General features: G+C 43.1%; 2 protein-coding genes across 2 annotated transcripts in view; one reads left to right on the plus strand and one right to left on the minus strand.

Annotated features, from left to right (window-relative positions):
* LOC126425154 (centrosomal protein of 164 kDa) overlaps positions 1-17,922 on the minus strand; it is a 688,023-nt gene that overhangs the window by 336,733 nt on the left and 333,368 nt on the right. The gene's annotated exons all lie outside the window — the stretch shown is intronic.
* On the plus strand, positions 9,300-12,942 carry LOC126425155 (cell cycle control protein 50A). Its single transcript, XM_050088106.1, has one exon. The coding sequence runs from the start codon at positions 9,659-9,661 to the stop codon at positions 10,754-10,756; it is 1,098 nt and encodes a 365-aa protein (XP_049944063.1). The 5' UTR covers positions 9,300-9,658; the 3' UTR covers positions 10,757-12,942.

Below are 17,922 nucleotides of genomic sequence, written 5' to 3' on the forward strand. Positions count from 1 at the left end.
TTATCATCTCACTGAGTTTGAACGAAGTCGTGTAATAGGGTTACGAGAAGCTCGACATTCCTTCTGCGATATCGTAGAAAGACTTGGCAGGAATGTAGCCACGGTACATGATTGCTAGGAGCTGTAGTCGCGAGAATATACGAGGGGGGACCCAAAAGAAACCGGACTCCGAGGGCGCCGCCACTCGTAGACGTAGTGCACGGTACTCACACTAGATGGAGTTAGTAAAGACCTTCATGAAACAGCTGTGCAGACGGCGTCAGTGTAGAACTGAACGTGCAAGTGTGGTATTGTGTTTCTCTGACTGTTGGCGAGTTACCTCTGCGAAGTCGTTATGGCAACTTTAAAAGAGCAAAGAGTGTGTGTGAAATTTTGTTTCCTGCTTAAAAAAACTGCAACGGAGACAAACCAAATGCTTCAGGAAGCTTTCCAGGAGGACGCTATGAGCCGCACCCAGGTTTTCGAGTGGTTTGGGAGCTTTAAACGTGGTGAGATGTGTGTTGAAGACCAAGCTTATTCTGGACGCCCTTCAACATCGCGAAATGAGGAGAACATTGAAAAGGTCCGCCAAAAGATCAAGGAGGATCGTCGCCAAACGATCGACCAAAGCCGGCCGGTGTGGCCGTGCGGTTAAAGGCGCTTCAGTCTGGAACCGCGTGACCGCTACGGTCGCAGGTTCGAATCCTGCCTCGGGCATGGATGTGTGTGATGTCCTTAGGTTAGTTAGGTTTAATTAGTTCTAAGTTCTAGGCGACTGATGACCTCAGCAGTTGAGTCGCATAGTGCTCAGAGCCATTTGAACCATTTTTTTTGATCGACCAAATTTCAACAGAGACAGGAATCAGTTGGAGCTCGTGCCAGCGGATTTTGAGTGAGGATTTGCACATGAGACGTGTTGCTGCTAAATTTGTTCCGCGCCTTCTCACACAGGAGCAAAAAACCATCCGCGTGAATGTGTGTCAGGACTTGAAAACAGAGATTGCACGTGATCCAAACTTCTTGAACAAAGTCATTAAAGGGGATGAGAGTTGGTGTTACGGGTATGACCCAGAAACCAAGCAAGCGTCGAGCCAGTGGAGGACTCCCAACTCCCCAGACCAAAAAAAGCAAGGCAAGTGAGGTCAAATGTGAAGACGATGATCATTGTCTTTTTTTGAGGTTCGTGGAACTGTGCATCGGGAATTCGTACCCCCTGGCCAGACTGTTAACCAGCACTTTTACTTGGGATGTTTTAAGGCGTCTGCGAGAGGATGTGAGGAGGAAACGCCCGGAACTTTGGCGATCAAGTGACTGGTTTCTGCATCACGACAACACTCCAGCACACACGGCCTAACGAGTGACCCACTATTGGCATCTCAGAGGTGGTCTGTCGTTCCCCACGCTCCGTATTCGCAGGACATAGCCCCGTGCGACTTTTTCCTATTTCCACGAATGAAAAAAACGCTAAAAGGGGAGAGTTATGACGATGTGGAGGCGGTAAAAACAGCTTCGCAAAGGGCACTGGACAATATCAAACTTGAAGAGTTCCAAACATGCTTCCAACAGTGGGAAAAGAGACTTGGCAAGTGCATCGCATGTAAGGGAGAGTATTTTGAAGGTGGCTGAAGTAATTTTGTAAAAAGGTTCATCAATAAATTTTTTTGACAACAATCCGGTTTCTTTTGCCCCCCCCCCCCCCCCCCCCCCTCGCACGGTTGCAAGAAGACCGGGCTCCGGACGGCCACGTGGCACTATCTAAAGGGGCGGCCACCTTGTTCGGTGTGGGGCTCTGCAGCAGGTGGCACCACAGCGACACAACGAACTGTTACAAATCGATTACTTCAAGGACAGCTCCGAGACAGACGACCTGCACCGTGCATTCCACTGACCTCAAACCGTCGCCATCTGCGACTTCAGTAGTACCAAGCGAGAGCTCATTGGAGGGAAGAAGAAATCTGGTTCTGCCTCGGTGCCAGTGATGGCCGTGTATTAGATGGAGGCCAGATGCAACCAAGCTGTCTGCGTGGTACACACACTGGACCCACACCTTGAGGGTCACGGGTGGGAGTTCGTATGACAGCAGGATCACTCTCGTGGTTATCTCTGGCACCTGACTGCAAATTTGAACGTCAGTCTGGTGATTCGACTGTTACGCCGCCGTTAATGAACAGCATTCCAGGGGCTCTTTTCCAACGGGACAACACTACCCCACATACCGCTGTTGTAACCCAATGTAATGGCTAATAAAAAAGAAAAATAGAAGAAATGAAAAGGTTGAAAATGAGGAAAGAAATGGTGAACAAAAAGGGGGTTTTAAAATCGTTAATAACCGTCAAAAAGGGAAAGAATGAAATGCAAATCGGACTTCGTATTACAGAAAAGCTATCGGACTTCGTGATTCGGAAAAGCTATTGTTGGGGTGGTCCTTGTGGCGTTTCTGAGCAAAAGTCAAACCAATTTCCACTACAATAATTATTTGAAAGAGAACAGAGAATAACAAAATGTGACTAACAGGGGAAATGGCGTAGATAAGAGTACATTCATTACCAAGTTAATATGTCTTCTCTCGTGCGGCGTTCAGGTCTTGTTCTCCAACGATCTCCTGCTTCATTTCTGGATGAAAAAGTCGTAGCTGCTCCAAAATATTGCAGTAAATTTCATCGCCCAGGAATTACTAATGTCTACAAATTAAAGCCATCTTGATCTTGAATGCAATGTATTTTACGGCTGCTTCCATCCTCCAAATTTCATACAAGCTTCCACAGTACTATATGTCTGCACATCTATAAGTTTTTTACGTCTTAATCAGACCAAGACTAACGAATAAGTTTTTACGTCTGAATCATACCAAGACTATCGAATAAGTGAAGTTAAGCTTTCGCTCTCAAGAGACAATAGCGGGTAGAAAACAAAAACAGTTACAATTTTTGTACCTTCATTTTCTTATAAATATTTTCTCTGCCGTCGAGCGCTCATACAGCTGCGACTGTATAAGTTACACTCCTGGAAATGAAAAAAAGAACACATTGACACCGGTGTGTCAGACCCACCATACTTGCTCCGGACACTGCGAGAGGGCTGTACAAGCAATGATCACACGCACGGCACAGCGGACACACCAGGAACCGCGGTGTTGGCCGTCGAATGGCGCTAGCTGCGCAGCATTTGTGCACCGCCGCCGTCAGTGTCAGCCAGTTTGCCGTGGCATACGGAGCTCCATCGCAGTCTTTAACACTGGTAGCATGCTGCGACAGCGTGGAAGTGAACCGTATGTGCAGTTGACGGACTTTGAGCGAGGGCGTATAGTGGGCATGCGGGAGGCCGGGTGGACGTACCGCCGAATTGCTCAACACGTGGGGCGTGAGGTCTCCACAGTACATCGATGTTGTCGCCAGTGGTCGGCGGAAGGTGCACGTGCCCGTCGACCTGGGACCGGACCGCAGCGACGCACGGATGCACGCCAAGACTGTAGGATCCTACGCAGTGCCGTAGGGGACCGCACCGCCACTTCCCAGCAAATTAGGGACACTGTTGCTCCTGGGGTATCGGCGAGGACCATTCGCAAGCGTCTCCATGAAGCTGGGCTACGGTCCTGCACACCGTTAGGCCGTCTTCCGCTCACGCCCCAACATCGTGCAGCCCGCCTCCAGTGGTGTCGCGACAGGCGTGAATGGAGGGACGAATGGAGACGTGTCGTCTTCAGCGATGAGAGTCGCTTCTGCCTTTGCGCCAATGATGGTCGTATGCGTGTTTGGCGCCGTGCAGGTGAGCGCCACAATCAGGACTGCATACGACCGAGGCACACAGGGCCAAACCCGGCATCATGGTGTGGGGAGCGATCTCCTACACTGGCCGTACACCACTGGTGATCGTCGAGGGGACATTGAATAGTGCACGGTACATCCAAACCGTCATCGAACCCATCGTTCTACCATTCCTAGACCGGCAAGGGAACTTGCTGTTCCAACAGGACAATGCACGTCCGCATGTATCCCGTGCCACCCAACGTGCTCTAGAAGGTGTAAGTCAACTACCCTGGCCAGCAAGATCTCCGGATCTGTCCCCCATTGAGCATGTTTGGGACTGGATGAAGCGTCGTCTCACGCGGTCTGCACGTCCAGCACGAACGCTGGTCCAACTGAGGCGCCAGGTGGAAATGGCATGGCAAGCCGTTCCACAGGACTACATCCAGCATCTCTACGATCGTCTCCATGGGAGAATAGCAGCCTGCATTGCTGCGAAAGGTGGATATACACTGTACTAGTGCCGACATTGTGCATGCTCTGTTGCCTGTGTCTATGTGCCTGTGGTTCTGTCAGTGTGATCATGTGATGTATCTGACCCCAGGAATGTGTCAATAAAGTTTCCCCTTCCTGGGACAATGAATTCACGGTGTTCTTATTTCAATTTCCAGGAGTGTATATGTGAGGGAACGAGTGTAGCGCGGCGAAATTCAAAGTCCTGCTACACCATCATTCTCTACAGAGCATGCATGGCCTGCTCGATCACCAGATCTGCTTACAATCGCGCACATATGGGATATCAGCCGGCCGCGATGGCCGAGCAGTTCTAGGCGCTTTAGTCCGGAACCGCGCGACTGCTACGGTCGCAGGTTCGAATCCTGCCTCGGGCATGGACATGGGTGATGTCCTTAGGTTAGTTAGGTTTAAGTAGTTCTAAGTTCTAGGGGACTGATGACCTCAGATGTTAAGTCCCATAGTGCTCAGGGCCATGGGATATTTACGGTCGGCAACTCCTGCGTCACCCACAAACAGCGTTAACCGTCTCTGTGTGGACGGACCGCGTGCAATGGGCACGGAACTCCATCCCACAAACTGGCGTCCGGCACCTGTACAACATAATGCACGCACGTCTGCATGTATGCATTCAACGTTCTGGGGAGGTACAACAGTAATGCACCAGTATATTGGATTTCAGTGGCTTACCTAGCGCTTACGTTAGTGAACTTGCAATGTTAATCACGTATATATCTTACGTAGACAAATGTATTCCGGAAATTTCAATACCCTACATTATTGCTTTTTGATGTAGCAACTTTTTCCGACAGTAAATTTCACATAAAAGTGCAATAAATCTAATTAATATCAATTTTATTTTCAGAATTAATACTGCAACTGTGAAACTTCCTTGCGTGAAAAGTAACAGTGGTTTGTATAGAACGGAGGTCTACCTCTACTCGCAGGCCACAAGCCACTTTACAGTGCATGGCCAAGGATACATGGTAGCAGTATTATCGAGTTCCTGTCCTATTCCATTCGTGTGTTATTCGTGCGTCTCCGTACGCGCTCTAATCGTTCCTATGTGTTCCTCGTGATCCGTACAGGACGTACGCGACGGTGTGAACATAATGGTCACAGAGTCTGTTGTGTCTAGACAAGACAGCCTAGACACAATGAGAGGAAGCCGAAAGGCACGCGCTAAGCTAAAGCAGGATGGCGTGAGGTCTGAAACAGGATACGTAATGAATGCTATAAAGAAAAGTACGTAGCTTCTGGAATACTTAACTTTAATCCGTCCTTGTGGTACATCTGGAGATTGTGGCGATAGAAGTGAGACTCCATAGATACATGCAATGTTACTAATGGCGCCTTGCTAGGTCGTAGCCATTGACTTAGCTGAAGGCTATTCTAACTGTCTCTCGGCAAATGAGAGAAAGGCTTCGTCAGTGTAGTCGCTAGCAAAGTCGTCGTACAACTGGGGCGAGTGCTAGTCCGTATCTCGAGACCTGCCTTGTGGTGGCGCTCGGTCTGCGATCACACAGTGGCGACACGCGGGTCCGACATGTACTAGTGGACCGCGGCCGATTTAAAGCTACCACCTAGCAAGTGTGGTGTCTGGCGGTGACACCACAGAGTCTTCTTCGACCACAGATTCCGAAAACTTATCCAGCGTTAACTACGTCATCTCTCTTCCGAGGTTTCCCACTGCAATTCCACGAGCACTTGTGTTACACTTTCTTACAGGCTTTACCGACGTGTTACGCGCTAGCAGCGCGTCTCTGAATTCGTCCTGTGCCTGCTTCCTCGTCTATCTGATAATGGGGCCTCCATTAATTGTGTGAGCTCATAATGGGGCGTGGAGTAAGGGTCCCTCAGATCTCATTAAAGGAGGGCGCGGGGGTCAATTAAAATTTCACATCAACTTTTTAATTCCGAGAATATACATTATTGTAACCCACCGGTCTTTATGGCCTCTCTGAACTGAACGATTTACACGTTTGCATCTCCGGGGTCTCCCCCTCTTGAAACAGTGCCGCACAAGTGTCAGACTTCATTCTGGGTTTTCTCTGGATGATGTGACGAACGACAGCACATACAGCAGCATCAAGAAGGAAGCAAGGGGTCGCAGGGAATGGAATCGCAAATGAACTGCACAAAAATACTGTCTGAAAGAAGCTGCATTAACATTCAGATGTCAAAGTGTTGCAAAGATTGCCAATTTGCTTTAAATGTTCAGAAATATAAAATTGTGCACATCACATAACGAAAAGACTTTGTATCCTACGACTATAATGTTAATGAGTCGCCACTGGAATCAGTCAGTTCATACAAAGATCTGGTGTAACACTTACTAGAAATATGACAAAGGCTCAGTCTATGTAAAGTAAGTGGCACATTTCTTTTCATTGATAGGATTCTGCGAAAAAGGCAATCACTCTACAAGGGAGACTGGCTACAGATCACTCCTGCAACCCACCCTAAAAAATGGTTCAAGTGTTTGGATTCCGTGTCAAATAGGTCTAACAGGGGATACTGAACGTATCCAGAGAAGGGCAGCACGAATGGTCGCAGGTTAGTTTGAACAGTGGGAAAGTGTCACAGAGATACTGAATTGGCAGGTATTTCAAGATAGTTTCTGTCTATCCCTAGAAAGTCTTTTAACAAAGTTTCAAGAACCGATATTAAAAAGATGACTCTAGGAATATATAACAATACCCTACTTACCGCACCCAAAGATATCGTGAGGATAAGATTATATTATTTACGGCACCGAGACATTTAAGCAATCATTTTTCCAGTTCTTCATCCGAGAATGGAACGGGAAAAAGCTCTTACAACTAATACAGTGGGACGTATCCTCCGCCATACACGTCACGGTGGTTGTCTCCTATCCTATTCAATGTAAAATTAGAAAATATGGCTGACCCCTACCCCCTAGATGACAATGGGGCAATAACTGGAAGAAGAAGAATATGGAGTTTGCAAACGACGTAGTCCTTCTAGCAACAGATGAGAAAAAAATACAGGATATAGTGAATGCCACTGAAGCTAAAGGAACTAGTTACGAAATGAAAAATGAATACAAAGACAATAAAAGTTATGGCACTAGAAGGAAATAAAGGGATAAAGATAAACCTGAATGGAGAAATGTGTAAAGCTTTAAATACCTAGAGAGCAGTTTAGCAACCGACTGGTAAGCGGTACTGAAATTAAAAGCACGATAACAATGGCGAAAGAGGCTTTTTGTAAGAAAAGGAGAGTTTTCTGCAACAATATGGACAAAGCTTCGCCGGCCGTTGTGGACGAGCGGTCTAGGAGCTTCAGTCCGGAACCGCGCGGCTGCTACGGTCGCAGGTTCGAATCCTGCCTCGGGCATGGATGTGTGTGATGTTCTTACGTTTAAGTAGTTTTAAGTCTAGGGCACTGATGACCTCAGATGTTAAGTCCCATAGTGCTCAGAGCGATTTGAACCACTTTTTTTCCCTATAAAACTTCGAGGAAAAGACTAATAATCGTGTTTTGTGTAGAAAATTCAAAACTGTGGAAGCACTGAGAAGAATGGGTGAGCAGACATTACTGGATTTAATAAAAAGAAGGAAACAAAAGTGGAATGGACATATATTTATAAAGACGGAAGGGCTTATAAAAACAGTCTTAGAGAGGAATCTGAGGTGAAGAGGGGCCGGGGGTGGAAAAGATTTTAGATCCTGGATGATGCTCCGTAGGGCAGCACGTATAGCAACATTAAGAAGGAAGCAATAGATCATAGGAGAGGGAGACGCAAAAGACCTCTGTTACCATAGCATATGTCCAGGAGACAGACCCACCAACAACGCAAACGGGCGGTAAACCCAATTTGGATTTCCAACAAAAATTCGTGGCCATCAAGCTGACCGTTTTCGCTGCATGGCAGAGTAGTTCGCATTTCGCAGTATTAGCAGCTGTCGTAGCACCAGTACCACAAAATAATCTAGACACTGGGACAAGAGACACTGAATATGCATTGTAACACGTAAATAGTATACGTCTCGCGGGCGTGCCTTAGTAACACGAGCAAAATCGTATCCGGAATCTAGAGTTAGTGGACGGGGATTTCGAGGGAAACTCGTTTTAGTTTCGCCGAAGACGAAATTGTTTTGAAATTCCACGTATAATGGCTCTGGATATAAAGGTCAGTTTCCATTATCCATTACCTGTTTCGGCTTCCTACAAACTGACGCTGAATTAATACGGCTGGTATGCGTCTTGCGGGTCACGAAGTGAGGTCGGTTTCTGGAATTTTTTTCCTATCATGACTGCAGCCTTCTAACCCTCCCCCTACGACATTAATGACGAAATCGTTCGTGGAGGTTTTACAGGACAAAAAATTCGCAGTTAACTAGAACTATTTCAAGAAATTGTTGCCTATAGTCGGAAGCTGAAATTCTTTGAAGTAATACAAAGGCACAACAAAGTGCACCACATCACGTGCTCCAGCCTTGCGGGGTCTTTTCAGCAGAGCAAGAAACCGTAATTCGTCACTGACGCTGCAAACTGACCCGAGTACTTTATATTCGATGTATAAAATTATACGTGCTTGATCTATACGAACATTTTTTTTTTTTTTTTTCAGGTTCCAGTAACTATCATACTAGCAGCACTATTGCATTGTTTGTTTCAACACGCAGAAAAAGCAAATTGAGGTCAGACCAACGCACACCGACCGCACTTTCACTTTTTCTTATTTTTAAAACGACGTCAGTGAGACTCGTCGATCGATGTTCAAATCGTCAATTAACATGACAGCAAAAGACTTGAATAAAGACAAATGTAACGCACTACTGACTTTTCGGTTAGAAATGTCGTATGCTGGGACAAATTAAGCGCGATAACTAGCATTCCGTAATCTAGAACGGAGTTACATTCCTGCACAACATCTCCTGATAATTGCCGATCGTTAGTTATTAGCCGGCAACTGTAGAACACAGTTCGCAAACCTGCGCTGGCGCTGTTGGGACACAGCTGTATGCTGTCCCCCCACCCGATCGACGATATTGACGTCAGAACCGCGGCAGCCATTGCGCATGCGCAGAAGAGTGAGGTCGCGTCAGTCGAAGGGAGGCGTTGCAAGGTAACGTGAATGCCGTGCTGCCGAATGCATACCAGTATCGTGTTTACCTCTCGTGCTAGATTCGAATTGAACCAAGTGACAGACGTCGTTCCTAGTGCTTGATTTAGTACGGTCGCGTGTGAATGTGTTTGCGACGAGAGCAGAAAGTAAAGCAGTAGTTTGCCAAATCTGGCCTGGGGCCAAGGTGAAAGCACTTGCGTGCAGTGACAAACAATTGCTGCGTTGTTCCCACTATTCTGGCTACAACTTCGCCTGTGTCACAGACAGTGAAGGTAACGTGGATTGCACCTCTCTGGGTTAAAGTACGCAGCACAGCACGGACCCACCCATGATGACTAATATCGACGAGGCGGTTGTGAAGTCTAAGCGACCTGCAGACAGCGCCTTCAAACAGCAACGGTTGGCAGCATGGCAGCCGATATTGACAGCCGGCACAGTGCTACCAACGTTCTTCGTCATCGGCATCGCCTTCATCCCTGTCGGTATAGGTCTGCTGCACTTTTCGTACGAAGTAAAGGAATTCACACTCGATTACACCGAGTGTAAGGAGTACCTGCCGGATAAGCGAGTTCACGGCTCAGAAAGATGCTCCGACGTCATCGACAAGAACCGGACGTGCATCTGTCAGGAGGACTTCACACTTACCGAAGAATTCGCCGGCAAGGTGTACATGTACTATGGGCTGTCCAATTTCTACCAGAACCACCGGCGGTACGTAAAGTCACGTGACGACAACCAGCTGTTGGGCCAACTCGATCAGCCTCCCTCGAAGGATTGCAGCCCGTATGACTACACGAACGACACTACCAACAAAATGCCTATAGCTCCCTGCGGTGCTATCGCCAACTCACTCTTCAGTGACAAACTGACGATTCTTTCACACCGGATGGACAATCAGGAAGTCCCAATGCTGCGCAAGGGAATCGCCTGGCCGTCTGACAAGCAAATCAAATTTCGCAACCCACCTGCACCCAACGGAAACTTGTCTGCAGCCTTCCAGGGTTACGCCAAACCCCTCCGCTGGGCTAAACCTGTCTACGAGCTCGATCCCGACGACCCGGAGAACAACGGTTTCCAGAATGAGGACCTCATTGTGTGGATGAGAACTGCAGCCTTGCCCGAGTTCAGGAAGCTCTACCGGCTCGTCAACCATAATGCAACCGGTTACGTCGATGGACTACCTCGTGGTAACTACACTCTAAGAGTTCAATATAACTACCAAGTAAACGCCTTTAATGGCACCAAATACATGATATTATCAACTACGTCGCTACTAGGTGGGAAAAATCCGTTTCTTGGCATTGCCTACATAGTCGTAGGATCCGTCTGCCTTTTCCTGGGGATAGTGTTCCTGTTCATCCATGTAAAATGTGGGAAGAGCACCTCGGAGATGATAAACGTAAATCCCAGGACTCCGTATCAGTAGATGTAATATGCAGAGCAACATAATTTTCTGTAAAACAGAAGATCTCATTGATGTCTCTGTGTGTGCGAATTTTTTCCTACGCGGTGGTGCTAGCAAAGCTTTAGCAGTTGCAGGAGGCCTTTCAGTTTTTAGTAACTCGCTTACAGTGCTCTGTTTGTGTACAAAATCAGCAGCCTCTTAACGAAATTTGATTTCATGTAATTAGGTGCAAAGTCCATTTATTTGCTAGAGTGTTTAAATAATGTTGAATGTTAATAATTCTTCGCTACCTCGCCCGCATCTAATATGTGTTGTTCGTGTTATGCACAGCATTCTGTGATAGACATATATGAAAGATTGAGAGCTTTTGTTTCTCAACCAAAGTATTTAATTTTACTACAGAAGTATTAAGTATTATATGGTTTGTATATATGAGAGACTGCTCTGTGCAGCAATGTTGCATTTTGTAACTGAAATTTAATGTTTCTAAATTCTGATAGTGTATTTTTGTTTTATACATTTGTGAATATACTTGTTGAAAATATAAAACAATGCCACAAGCCATGTGTTATATCTCTTGGTTCTTTTACATTTTTCCTGTATGGGAAATACTTTATTACTTCTACAGGTCAGTGAGACTACTGTGCTGAATTTGCAAAATAATTATGGTATTTGCAATAAGTTACAAACTCTGAGTCATATTCAATAAGCCTACATAAGATATTCCCACTACATAGGATTTACATCAACTGACTGAATGCACTTAAGTTACCAATAACTAAATACTATCTGTCAACTGTTACAATTAAACTTAATTTTTTTACATCCATCGTATGATGTTATACGTAAGAGCAAGGCAATATATGATTACCTTAATATTTTCCCCATAATTTACACAATTCTTTATCTGGTGGACCACATGCATCAGATCTGAACTTGTTCTGGTTTACTGGTATTTTACAGTAAAACCTGAGTAGTGTATGTTTCATGTATGCATATTCTTGTTGTGACAGATGTTTATGATCTGTGGTTAAATTATTGTTTATTTGCAGATTGCCAAGGGTGTGTGTGTGTGTGTGTGTGTGTGTGTGTGTGTGTGTGTGTGTGTGTGTGTGTGCTGCTAAATAATTTACCAGGTGCTGCAAAACTTAGCAAATGCGAAGATTGTAATGGCAAATGTGTTTGAATACAGAATAATGCAGATGAAGTCAAATATCAAAACAAGGGTTTCCAATTACTAACATTCAGGGAACACACTTTGTTTGTTACAGTAGTGTCCACACTCATTGTACCCACTGGATAGTTTACCAGTAACTGTTTTCTAAAGTGACTTGTTTCATACGTAAGATTTAAAAATTTTAATTGTAGAGGTGGAAAGCTGTTCACACACACACACACACACACACACACACACACACACAGGTATTCAGATGACAGAAATATGAGTGCATTGCACTGCATTAATGAATTATGAGTCCCTTTTTAACTATTATAAACTCAGTGCTAATACTGTCTTTACAAATATGTGTGCAGTACATCACTACACTTTTGGTAATAGTAAGACACCTTTATTAGGCCTAATGAATTTTGCTTCTTTTTTTTGCTGTAGTTAAACTTGAAATAAGTAACCATTGTATACATGTGATATAATTCAGATATTGTTATTTAAATTACTAAAAAAGCTGTTCATCACAGAGTCAAGAACCTCTGAGGTAGGTGACACAGCTGTTTTCTGTGAGGAATCTGTTTATACAAAGTTGGCATGGAGTTTCCCAACATACCTGAACTAACTTTTCCAGTATGTAAACCACTGCCAGTGTTCTCTGAAATCAGGTATGTTGCATAAATAGTTAATATAGAGTAATGGATAAAAACAGAAGCTGAATTGTGTAAGAGAAAGAGTGATGTTTTTTTAGATGCTTTTTGCTAATATAATAGAATTTGTAATAAGTTAAGAAACAATGAGTGTACCTTACCACTTATAATTGGTTGCTAGTGTACTTTGCAAAATTGGCTTTCATTAGGTGCTTCTGTCTGTTAATACATAACCTTATACATTCTCCTTTATAATGTGAGTTACATTACACAGTGCAGTGTGTGAATGGGTATAAATGCTGACAGAAGGAAACTGAATATTTGGAATCTGAATTAGCCCATGAAAAGATTGTTAAACATTCAGAAAAAAATAAACAATTCAATTAAATGTCTTTTGTGCAAAATGAGATTTTTTCATGAAGATACTCTCTGTATTGAGAGTAGGTATTTTCTGCATTTTAGTATAGTCATCACCCTTGTCCTCATGACCCTGTGATTAATTTTATGCACAGATACACATTTCCTACACATCTTCTGCCACCAAAGAATGCAGGTGTATGTCCCACAACACCTGAGAATGGTGCTAAATTCTTGAAGCGTGTCATGCTATTACAGCATACGATATCTGTCTTTTTAAAGTATAACAGCATGCTTGTAGATTCGGAATAATATAACTTACGATTTGAGTGCATTTCTGAAAAAGGTGGAGTATATACATCGTTTCTCAACAGTAATAACCTAGTAGAGAATGCCTGGTATCTGCATTATTTACCCTGTTGCTCATTTTCAATTCAGAGGATGCTATGTTGGAAATACCTGCACACAATTCTGTATGAGTCCCAATATCTGTGATATCTATACAACTGAATGAAATATGTTCTGGGGTTCTCTATGAACACACAACTCTTAGAATTTCAAAGTAGACTTGTGTGCAACAGATGGTTCCTCTTGTAAAATCACCCACTGAAGTTTCTAATGTTGGAATCTGAGTCACAGTGCTCGGACAAGAACTGTAGTAGTTGTGGTTGTCAGACCGAAAATTGGTTTGATACAGCTCTCCATGCTACTCTATCCTGTGCAGCCTTCTTTACTTCAAACAACTACTGCCACTTACGTTCCTCTGAATCTGCGTACAGTATTCATCTCTTGGTCTCACTGTACAATTTTACTCCCTATACTTTTCTCTAATACTAAATTGGTAATCCCTTGATGTCTTGGAATGTGTCCTGTCAACCAATCCCAATCTCTTCTTCTAGTCAGGTTATGCCACAAATTTCTTTTCTCCCTGCTAGCCATTGAATCTTCAGCATTCTCCTGTAGCACCCCTTTTCAAAAGCTTCTATTCTCGTGTAAGCTGTTTATCATCCATGTTTCACTTCCATACATGGCTACACTCCAGACAGATACCTTCAGAAAAGACTTCTTAACACAAATCTAAATTCGATGTTATTAAATTTGTCTCATTTCATATCTTCTCTAGTTTGGCCATCATCAATTATTTTGCTGCCGAAATAGCAGAACTCATCTGCTGCTTTACGTGTCCCATTTCCCAACCTAGTTCCCTTAGCATCACCTGATTTAATTTGACTACATTCCATTATCCTGTTTTTCTTTTGTATATGTTCATTTTATATCCTCCTTTCAAGATGCTGTTCATTCTGTTCAACTGGCTCTTCCAAGTCTTTGCTGTCTGTGACATAATTACAATGTCATTGGCAAATCTCAAAACTTTTATTTCTTCTCCCTGTACCTTCTTCACATTTTTCTTTGGTTTCCTTTACTGCTTGATCAGTGTACAGATTGAATAATATCAGCAATGGATTACAACCATGTTTCACTCCCTTCTCAGCCACTGCTTCCCTTTCATGCTCCTCAACTTTTGTAACTGCCGTCTGGTTTCTGTGCAATCGGTAAATAGCCTTTTGCTTACTGTGTTTTACTCCTGCTACCTTCCGGGAGTATTCCGGTCAACACTGTTAAAAGCTTTCTCTAATGCTATTAGTGTAGGCATTGCTTTTCCTTAACCTGTCTTCTAAGATAAGTTCTAGAGTCGGTACTGCCTCACGTACTCTACATTTCTCTGATTTCCCCTGAGGTGGTTTTCTATCAGTTTTTCCATTCTTCTGTAAAGAATTCATGTTAATCTTTTGCAAATGTGACTTATTAAATTGATAGTTTGGTAATATTCACACCTGTCAGCACCTGCTTTCTTTGGAATTAGAATTATTACATTCTTCTTGAAGTCTGAGAATATTTCACCTGTCTCATACATCTTGCACACCAGATTGAAGAGTTTTGTTGTGGTGGTTCTCCCAAGGCTATAAGTAGTTCAGACACAACATCATCTGTTCCTGGGGCCTTGTTTCGACTTCAGTCTTTCAGTGCTCTGTCAAATTCTTCTCTCCGTATCATATCTCCGATCTCATCTTCTTCTACGTCCTCTTCCATTCCTACAATACCGCCTTCAAGTTCGTCTCCCCTATATATGGACACACTGTATACTCCTGTCTGCTTTCCCTTCTATGCTTAGAACTGGTTTTCCATCTGTACTCTTGACATTCGTACACTTGTTTCTCTTTTGTCCAAAGGCCTCTTTAATTTTCTTGTAGGCGGTATCTATCTTTTCCCCAATGAAATAATACAAATCTAAATCCTTACATTTGTCGTCTAGCTTAGCCATTTTGCACTTCCTGTCAGTCTCATTTTTTAGATGTTTGTATTCCCTTTCATTTGCTTCATTTTTATATTTTCTCCATTCATCAATAAATTCAATACCTCCTGGTTTACCTAAGGATTTCTACTAGGCCTTGTCTTTTTACCTATCTGACCCTCTGCTGCCTTCACTATTTCACCTCTCAAAGCTACCTATCCATCTTCTCCTGTATTCCTGTTCCCTGTTCTAGTCAATCACTCCCTCTCAAACTCTGAACAACCCCTGGCTCTTTCAGTTTATTCACGTCCCATCTCCTTAAAATGCCACCTTTTGCAATTTCTTTAGTTTTTACCTACAGTTTGTAACTGCTCAAAACTGAGGCATACAAATCATTCTCCAGTGTAAACCGGATGGTGATTCTAAAAGTGACCACTTTTGTAAACCATCTACATTTCACTCCCAGTCAACACATCTACTATTTCCTTCCTGCTTATGAAATTTATGCTAAAATATTAGAACAATTATCCTTGTTTGCCAGTAATTCCAAATGCCATACTCTAACACAGTGGCTTTTTAACATTCTTATATAGTAGAGTCTCTCCTATGGTATTGATATCTGTGCCAGGCAAGCAAAATTAATGAATCACTGTTCCATGCATTTCACAAACTGGAATAAATACTAAGAAAGCTGCTTTGCTATAGCTACTCTAGTTTCTAGAAGTTACTGACAGCTGTGCGTAAGTGCATTAGCCAAAGGTTGGTTTAAATACCACCATGCTTTCTTGGTAATTACAGAATGATCTAAAATTTAACGCAAAATCAAAACAATTGTGCGTCTTAATTTTTTTTCTGATAATAAGACATTTCCAGTGCTTATCATCACATTAAATTTTACCAGTCTACGACTGAGCCAGGCAGCCCTGTGAGTATTAGTCTTGACGATTCTACACTGAACCAGTGAGCCAAAACTCTAAATAAGGAACCAGTATTTTACATAATGTTACAGATTATTACTATTTACAGAGAAACAAAGCAATTTGCTGGAAGGCACTAGGTGTACAGCGGATTAGTGTTCAACAAGCTGTGATAGTGAAAAGCCAAAAAAATTAAGTGTTAAAATGGTATACAAGAAGACAAAATGTTTAAATGAGTCTCCTTCAGCTCAAACCAGCAAGTAATTCACACCACCAGTCGGCACACATTCCTTCTGTTCTTTCCTTACGTGCATGAATTTGGAGAAAAGTGAACATATTCAATGTACACACACCTCACCAAATGTACTAGCAAGCTTTTGGTTTATTAAGCTGTGGTAGCTGACTAGTGTCGACAAACATCGTTAGTATGCAAGAAGTCACACGCTGAAAACTACAGGTATCACAAATGCAGAGACCTGTTGGTCACAACATTAAGCAGAAAACTGTCAAATCAAGTTCTCGTCACTTGTGTTATGTATCAAATATCTTAAAATTCTTAGTGCAAAAATAAGAAAAACAATTTTATGTGAACGTGTGTTGTGTTAGCAATTACAGACCAGGTGATGTCTGCATAGAAATATATCTTTTGTACATAGGGCACTATGTACATTTTAATGTATCTGCTAACAATGTATGTCCTCGTAAAGCTGTGCCACACTGTAGTAAGTACAAAGCACTCACTATTGCAACATATTCAATATGTAACATGAATGATATGCTTAGATTTTACTTTTTTCTGCCTAATCTCATGACCAATGAATGTGTATTATTTCCAGGTGATTGCCCAATAAGCTAAAAGCAAGTTTGTAGTAAACAAATATTTGTTAGGAAAAATGCAATTTGTTTTCTTTTCACCCTTAAAAAACATAAATTGTTGTTTAATCTGCTACTGAACCAGATCTCAATAATATGCTAGATCATGCTTTCTTAACCATAAGCATGGAGCATTAGCTGAAGCACTGTTCATCCACAAAAAATTGATGAGGGCATTTCAAGAGTAGTTTCCTTGAGCTTTCTTTTTCATATTATTTATTTATATACTTCTTTTCAATTCAAGGAATACTGCTTCATTGTGGTGAATGGTTCTGCTGGGTGTATGTGACACAAACACATTGTGGTGTAGAGAAGTGGATTTACAAAAGCAACCCTATAGAGCAACCACTTACTGCCAACCTCAGCATACTAACTGCACCTGTTAGTTGAGCATGTGTAGAAGCATTGAGGTGTGTATGAAGACAGACGGTGGTGGTGGTGGTGGTGGTGGTGGTGGTGGTGGTGGTGGTGGTGGTGGATGATGAGGATTTGTGGCCCTATACAGCATAATCATCAGCATGCAAATCTTGTTGGGGGGAGGGCAGGGGGTGGTGATTACATTATTGATGGGCTTGCTGCTGCAAGTCTGTATTATACTCCCAATTAAGAAGTTTAACGAGAAGTGATCACAAGTGCATAATTCCTTTGGATGCTTGCAAATTATAACAGTATGTATAAAGTGCTGGAAGTTTAAGTGTGTCAGTAGAAAATGACACTTTTAGGCACATAATGGAGCAGCAGGAGTTAACTTCAGCATGAACTTCGCCACTTTGTGATTCTGAGGAGATCACTGGTAAATGAAAATGTAGAAGTAAACATGAAATCATGCAACTCTGAGGGAGAGCTCTTTACAATGATTTCCTGTAAAAACACATGAACAACACGGTTCCTTAAACCATTTGCAGCTTATATCTCTCACAGATCCTTTTAAA

The sequence above is a fragment of the Schistocerca serialis genome, chromosome 10 (assembly GCF_023864345.2).
Source record: "Schistocerca serialis cubense isolate TAMUIC-IGC-003099 chromosome 10, iqSchSeri2.2, whole genome shotgun sequence".
Lineage (NCBI taxonomy): Eukaryota > Metazoa > Arthropoda > Insecta > Orthoptera > Acrididae > Schistocerca > Schistocerca serialis.

Bases quoted from the DNA above. Each gene is read 5' to 3' on its own strand.
- LOC126425155 (XM_050088106.1), top strand. From the start codon at position 9,659: ATGATGACTAATATCGACGAGGCGGTTGTGAAGTCTAAGCGACCTGCA.